This window comes from Manihot esculenta, chromosome 1 (genome assembly GCF_001659605.2).
Source record: "Manihot esculenta cultivar AM560-2 chromosome 1, M.esculenta_v8, whole genome shotgun sequence".
In the NCBI taxonomy this organism is placed as follows: Eukaryota; Viridiplantae; Streptophyta; class Magnoliopsida; order Malpighiales; family Euphorbiaceae; genus Manihot; species Manihot esculenta.
Window position 1 is genome coordinate 5,838,008 of NC_035161.2, and position 7,893 is coordinate 5,845,900.

Here is a 7,893-nt window from a genome sequence, read left to right on the forward strand (position 1 = left end):
GGCCAAAAGTCCCAAAACTCTAACAAGTACAATAACAAAAATGGACCCAATCCAGCTTCTAGCTGCGAAGATTTTCCAAAGACGTGGCCATGGGCCAATTCCGCTTTAGAATGGACAGTTCAATTTATTTTTCAAATTGAATTAAAATTGACGTAATTTTAAAAATAATTTGAGATAATTTTTATTTTTTTAAAGATTTCAATTTAATTTTATCCTGATTATAAAATGATTGTAGTTTTTTTTGAAATGAAAATGATTGTAGTTATAGTATTTCACAATATCAGTTCGGATTTCAAATAAAATTTAATTATAAACTGTCAATTTGAAATTTCATTTTGAACAAAAAAAAATAAAAGTAAAAAATTTAAATAAAATGTAAAGAAATAAATATAAGTATTAAATATTATTAAATATATATTTTATTAAATAAATAAATTATATAAAATATATCTATTTACATAATATAAAAAAATAATATTACATATAATATAAAAGATAAAATAATATTATATTTAAATGTAAATAATATTTTTTACAAATTAAAAGTAAACTTGAATTAATCTAGATATTAATCATATCCGATAACTCTAATTATTTGATAATGTAATTTATTTATACATTAATTTTAAAAATTTATTTTAAAAATAAAAAAATCAAATTAAAATTAATCAGATTCTCAATTCAAACCGACCGATTCAGATCCAATTAGGGTTCTAGTTTACAAGAGGACCGTGCCCACGGAAAATATTTCTTTCAACAAAGTCCCGGTTGGAAAAATGAGTCTGTCATCCCCTCGGTAGGGCAGCATGGTCGAAAGATTCGGCTTTTGAAACAACAGCTTCGGTATCCCACTCTTTCAGAGCCTAGGCCTTCGGCTTCACTTTGTCGAGGAAATCGCTCCACCTCTATTTACTAGCTTTAGGAACAAGAAGGTTGCTGTAGAACCACATAGCTTGCGGTCACCAGTCCTTTGGCCTTATAAGGTTCCGGTCCGAACCGTGGATTTTCAAATTTCAGCTCTAATCCAACTCCTACTAGGAGAAGGACTCCAATACACGACAAAATAAAAAAAGAATCAATATCTTCCATAACCGAAACTCTTCTTATAGAAAATGGATCCACCGTGATTTCCTGTCATAATTAAATAGTAAAGGTGTATTACATACAATTCAGATATGGAGAAACCAGGAATTGCTTTAAATACGCAAGTCTCTTCTTCTCTTCAACATCGCCTTCCAAGTATTCGACACAATACTCAGCAGGAGCCGCAGCAGCAGCACAATGACAGGTTTCTGCAATTTGCTCATCTTGGCCTTGATAAACATGGTCTCTGCAGTGTGTAATAATTCTCTTGATGTAAGAATTACAGAGGAAGAAGAAGTAGAAGAAGTAACAGAAGACAACCAAGTTGGGTCTGAAGTTTGGAACTTTAAGCTAGATGAACTGAAGTTAGCATGTGGGTATAGATTTTCACCACATGATTCTGAGCTAATTGTTCATTATCTTCTAAGGAAGATCTTGGGTCAGCAACTTCCTGTAAATATAATTCCAGAGATTGATCTCTACCAATATGATGCTGATCAACTTCCCATTAGTGAGCTTCCCTTTGAATTTCTTCTTTCAATGTAATATCTCATTGTCTGAGCTTTGAAATTGGGTTGAAAAGTAACAATTGAAAATAAAATTATCAATGCAGGCGAATTCAAACATGGCAAGCCAGGTGAAGCATATTTTTTTACTCGTGTAGAGAGAAGATATTCAAGAGGATCATCCTGGAAAAGGACTACAAAGACAGGTTTCTGGAAGGCTACAGGTTCGGATGTACAGGTAGAATACAAAAATAAAGTTATTGGTTTGAAGAAAACAATGGTTTTCTACTGGGGAAAAGCACCAGTTGGGGAGAAAAGCCCCTGGATTATGCATGAATACAGAGTCCATCCCAATTTTTTTTCTCAGGATGATGAGTATGACAGGTTCAAGTCCATGGTAAACACACTCAAGACTCTTTTACTTTTTTTTTATAAGCTTGATTTTCTCTAAGCTTAAGTTTCTGATATCAAATTGACAGTTGGAGAGCTACGTGGTCTGCAGAATTCGTAGCAAAGGCGAAGATTCTGACTCTGAGAGCAAAAGTTTTAGGAGGAAGGCAGGAAAAAAGAATAGAAAATTTAAGTAAATGAGATTATGTTTAGCATTTTTTTTTTGTGAGAGAGATGATATGTAGCATAAGGAAACGACTTCAAGGTTTCTTTGTACCTACACAATTGTTTCTGTACATTAAGTTAACAATAGTTTAACTTATAATTTTGCAATAAAAAGATCCCTTTGTTATGTAATTGTTTGTTTTTTAATTTGAAAATCTAAAATAAAATTACAAAGTCTAGCTTTGGTTAGCATTCAATATGCAATCTGCAAGTAAAATGTAGTACATGTCAGCCTCGAATATCATTAAATTTATTATTCTTAGTTTTAGAGACATGAACATGTCAGATGATTGTAACTTCTAATTTATATATCCCTTTTCAGATGGAACTAGGGCAATAAATCTGGCAGGAGTTGACCATTACAACAAGCTTATCAATGCTTTGATTGCAGCAGGTGCCCTTTGTTGACATTTACTTAGCTTATATCTTGATAAGGAGTTAGATTTATCAGTAATCACTAGCATAGAGTTAAGTGGATTTGCATCACTGCACTATATATATGAAGATGATCAGCAGCTCCCCCTAGCTAATAATCACCATTAATTATGTGCAGGCATTGAGCCATATGTGACCATTTACCATTGAGACCTTCCTCAAGCCTTAGAGGACAGATACAATGGATGGTTCGACCCACAAATCATGTAAATATTTTCTAACAGTCATATATGCTGTTAAAAATTTATCTTTTCTCGGTGGGCTATTAGTTCAGTGGTTGAGTGTCTGTCTCCTGATGCAGGATTCAATTCGAATTCTGACAGTATTTTTTTAAAAAAATTTCTGGAACTATGATATTGGAGACATGAACTGACCTCACTCATCATTTACAGAAAGGACTACGCAACATTTGCAGAGACTTGCTTTGAGAAATTTGGTGATAGTGTGAAGCACTGGATCACACTCAATGAGCCTCGTACATTTACCATACAAGGGTATGATGTATGTCTCCAGGCTCCAGGACGGTGCTCCATCGTTCTGCGTCTTCTCTGCAGAGCCGGAAACTCTGCCACTGAACCTTACATAGTTGCGCACAATTTCCTCCTTTCTCATGGAACTGTGGCAGATATCTACAAGAAAAAATACAAGGTAAAACAATGGAGAACTAATACTCGCTATTTGTATAAAATAAACGTCAGAAGCCAGCTTTAACACTAGTCATTGCAGGCAAAACAAGGTGGATCACTTGGCATATCATTTGATGTTATGTGGTTTGAACCAGCAAGCAACAGCACAGAAGACATTGAAGCAACTCAAAGAGCCCAAGATTTCCAGCTCGGATGGTAGCTAATATCCCTCTCTTTGTATTTGATGTCGTTTGAACAACTAGCATTCACTGAAGAGATGCTCTTGTTTTCCTGCAGGTTTATTGAACCTCTGCTGTTCGGAGATTATCCAAGTTCAATGAAAACTAGAGTTGGAAATCGACTGCCATTATTTTCAAAATCTGAGGCTGCTCTTATTAAAGGGTCTTTGGATTTTGTGGGAATTAATCACTAAACTACATATTATGCAAAACAAAATTCAAGTAACATAATTAGTAATCTCCTTAATGACTCCCTAGCTGACTCTGGTGCCACCACACTTCGTAAGTTAACTATGACCCTCCAAGTTTTCTTTTTGATTCAAGCCAATGCAAAATTTACTCTTCTTTACATTTCTCATCAACTCATTGTTCTTGCTCCTTCCAACATTCAGAGGCTTGAAACCTATTGGAGACAGGGTATGTAATTGAACTTGCAGTGTAGCTTCTGCAATTCTTGGCTTGAAACCTATTGTCTCACTTACCTGATATTGCAGGCAAATTCTATATGGTTATACATAGTTCCTCATGGGATTTGAAGCTTAATGAATTACATCAAGAACAAGTCTGGGAACATCCCACTCTTTATAACAAAAAATGGTAATATTTTTCTTCCTTTAAAACTGCAATGTAACTGATCCTATTATTCAAAATTAGTGATTTTTAATACCCATGTGTGCCTTTTGGGTCCTTGATTAATCGATGATCTCGAGATAGAATTTAGGAAGCAATTTGCCCGTTACTGGGTCGGCCGAGCACAAATCTGAACTAATTGAGCAAATGAGTTTTGGATACTGGATAGTCTAGGCAAAAAAAGAACAGTCGTGTGTGCCTTTCACTAACTCAGATCTTTGCAGGGATGAACGACTCGAACACCTTTACCTCCATTAAAGATGCTCTGAAGGATGAGAAGAGGATCAAATACCACAATGACTATCTAACAAACTTATTAGCCTCTATCAAGTATGATTAAATCTCTTGCTTATTGAATATTGATTCTACTATAATATGCTGAGGTATGCAATCTAAAGCTGAATTGTTTTGGCTATTGCAGAGAAGATGGGTGCAATGTAAAAGGTTATTTTGTATGGTCATTATTGGATAATTGGGAGTGGGCAGCTGGGTACTCTTCAAGATTTGGTCTCTTCTTTGTGGATTATAAGGATAAGCTTAAGAGATACCCTAAAGATTCTGTTAAATGGTTCAAAAATTTCTTGACATCTACTTGAAAATGGACGAAGTAGGCAACACAAATTTGCAATTGAATGTTCCATACACGTTTCTTAGGGCACTATATTGAAAGTCAGAATAATGAATACATTATCTTTATGTGCTAATATAATTACATTTTCTTTCTTTGTGAAGGTTTTCAAGAAGATGGCCAACTTGCAACTTCACCTTTTGCTCTTATTTCCAACACATAACTAATCCTCTCTAATTGGGAAGAGAAACTGCAATCCAAAGTTTTTAAGAAGGATAGAGAAAGAACAACCATTAGATAATCAAACATGCATAATATTAAGAAAATTTACTTGAGAATATATCCATTGTGTTCTCGTACAATACTAAAGATCCGTCTTTGTCCAAAGGAGAACTCTTATGGATTGAGAAATTTGCTTGTGCCCAAGTAGAAGGAAAAGGACGTGACCTGTAAAATTTTGCAACATGACCAAGTTTATCATATAATAGACAAATTACTCTATGCTGATTTTCATTGAATGTAGGCATCCAATTTTGAATTAACTGATTGGAAGAATTTTGAAAGTGATGTTCTCTTTATACTCTATGAGTGTTCTGCTGGTATTGATTGCTATTATTGCCCCAATAGCTATTGTTGTTACCACTAAAGTTGGTCTGATTTGAGAGTTGAAATTGCCTTTCTTACCCTTCTTGTGGTATTGTTTTTGTGAATACTGAGTAGTGATTGGAGAATCTTCTTTTGTTGAATCTGATTGGTTGAGACTAGTTTCACAGCCTAAAGATTTTTCTCCCAATTCTTCAAAGGAGATGGGTGACTCTTTTGCATGTAGAGTTACTTCAAGTTCCTTGTAGTCATTAGTGAGACCATTGAGTGTATGAACTACAACTTCTCCATTACTCAATTCATACCCCATCATTTACATATATTCAAAAATATGTTTTCCTTCTTGACTGACCTTGGTAAGTGAGTCAATGAGTCGAACCATATGAGTATTATATTTGTTGGCATATGTTGGTTTTGAGTTTCTGCCAGGCCTCCTCATTTGTTTTGCAACATGATACAAATGACCCAACAACACTTGTGACAACAGTTTGAATGGCATGAAGCAAAAGGCAATCTTCTTGGGGAGTCCAAGCTTTGTCATCCAGAAATTTTATGAGATCATAATCAAGAAACAGATTTGTCATCTATGAGCTCCACATAGAATAGTTTCTTCCTTTGGAAAATTTGTTAAGAATAAGTGAGGTTGTGTTAATTGATATGACTTGAGTAGTAGAAGATGTAGAGGAAGAGTTTGTATTGGTGGACATAGCTCTTACTTCATCATATTGAGCCATAGTTAAAAAGGAAGGATGGTGAGCGTTCAGTTAGTTCGGTTCAAAATCGAATTAAATATACTTATTTGGTTCGGTTTAAAATTAAACTAAATCGAATAAATTAAAAATTGAAAATTGAAATTTTAGTATTTATATAATCGAATCGAATCGATTATGATCAGATACCAAATTGAACCAGTTTGATTCGGTTCGATTCAATTTAGTTTAATCAGTTTGAATTTTTAATAAATTTTTTATTTTTTGTCTTTTACTTTTAGTATTTTAAAATTTAATTAGAATATTTTAACCTTAATATGATCTAACTTTTTTATATTATTAAAAATAATATACTATTATCACTAATCGGTTCGATTTGCTTTTTTCAATTTTTTCTGTTCAAAATCGAACTGAACCGAAATAACTGAAATTTTTAAAATTAAAAATTGAACCGAATCGAAATGAATAAAAAATCGAACTGAATTTTTAAATTGATTCAATTCGATCCATTTGAGTTTGAACTGCATAGGCTCAAACCTAAATCTCAGGATTGACGAAATAATTACAACAAGAATTACCCTTAGGAATTGTGTCTTGATTGAAGGAGAAGATATACTGAAATTTGGGTAATTATTATGAGTGATTGATTAGCATTTGTTGACTTATCACTTACTGAGTTGGATGAGTTCAAAACTCTTGATTATTAAAAGATTTATGATTTATTTCCAAAAAAAAAAAAAAAAAAACCAGAAGATTTATGATAAAACGCATAAACCTGCATTTGTATTCCATTATGATAAGCTGATGAAAATTGATTTCATCATTTAGTCAGCGGATGCAGAAATTTACGCGATTTTATTTTTTCAACAATGCTTTAATTCTATTCACTTAAAAAAAAAAAAAATTCATATGCATATCAGAGATAAAATATTTAAATTGAATTTAAATTCAAGCGGAATAATTAAAAGAAATGTACTTTGATAAAATTTTATAAATCGAATCAATTTATCCAGTTTAAATGTCAAATATGACTCTTTAAAATTTATTTTTTCTCGTAATATTTGATGACCGCTGGACTTTCTGCATTTAGAGGTAAGGGCAGACCTTAAAAGAAGGACGCAGGCCCAAGACCCACCAAACCTTTCTCAAAGCCAACCAACCCCACGTGGCGCGCCCCAGCTCCGAGAAGCCAGCCGGACAAATCACACGCGCGGACCCATCTGAAGGGAGTTTAGCTCGGTGACGTGACAAGAAGTAGGGGAGCAACCCAGTCACCTCGCAGTCCTGCCCGCATGCGCGTCAGTGAGAATTAAATGGCTGCCTAGCGTGGAGAGGGGTTCTGACACATCCGTACATACGGAGCTGAGTGATAGGGATAGGAGGCACTGTAGCAGAGAAGCAGTTATACATCACTAGCAGAGAGGGGGGTCTCTTCCTTCCTTCTTCTTTCTAGGCTCTAGATATTTATTTTTCTCTACAAATCTTGCCTACGACACTAGTTCATGAATCTGACTTGAACGTTGGAGGGTCTCCACCGGAGGTATCCCCGGTAGACCCCTGACCATCTTTCTTCATTTTGCAGATTTTTTATTCAAATCGAATATTGAGAGACCCATATGATGGACCAAGAAGAAAACCAGATCTATCAAGTGGAGTAAGAGGAAAACCAGATCTAGCACGGAGTGAAAGGAAATCCAGATTTATCAATTGGCGCCGTTTGTGGGAAACGAAGGAGATATTTCCGTCACCGGAGTTTCCATTTTCATAACACCCACTGAGATCCACATGGCCAATCACAACGAAAATTACATCGGAGCCATCTCAAACGATCTGAGCTCTGTTCGGGAAAGACCGCAGTTCTTATTCTCTAACTCTGTG

General features: G+C 34.7%; 1 protein-coding gene and 1 pseudogene across 1 annotated transcript; both read left to right on the forward strand.

The window, feature by feature from the left end:
• The first annotated feature begins 731 nt into the window (after positions 1-731).
• Positions 732-2,324, forward strand: LOC110626436 (NAC domain-containing protein 96). Its single transcript, XM_021772343.2, has 3 exons — positions 732-1,594; positions 1,697-1,986; positions 2,069-2,324. The coding sequence occupies exons 1-3, from the start codon at positions 1,282-1,284 to the stop codon at positions 2,174-2,176; spliced, it is 711 nt and encodes a 236-aa protein (XP_021628035.1). The 5' UTR covers positions 732-1,281; the 3' UTR covers positions 2,177-2,324.
• Positions 2,325-2,507: 183 nt separating this feature from the next.
• Positions 2,508-4,795, forward strand: LOC110626607 (annotated as a pseudogene).
• Positions 4,796-7,893: the final 3,098 nt, after the last annotated feature.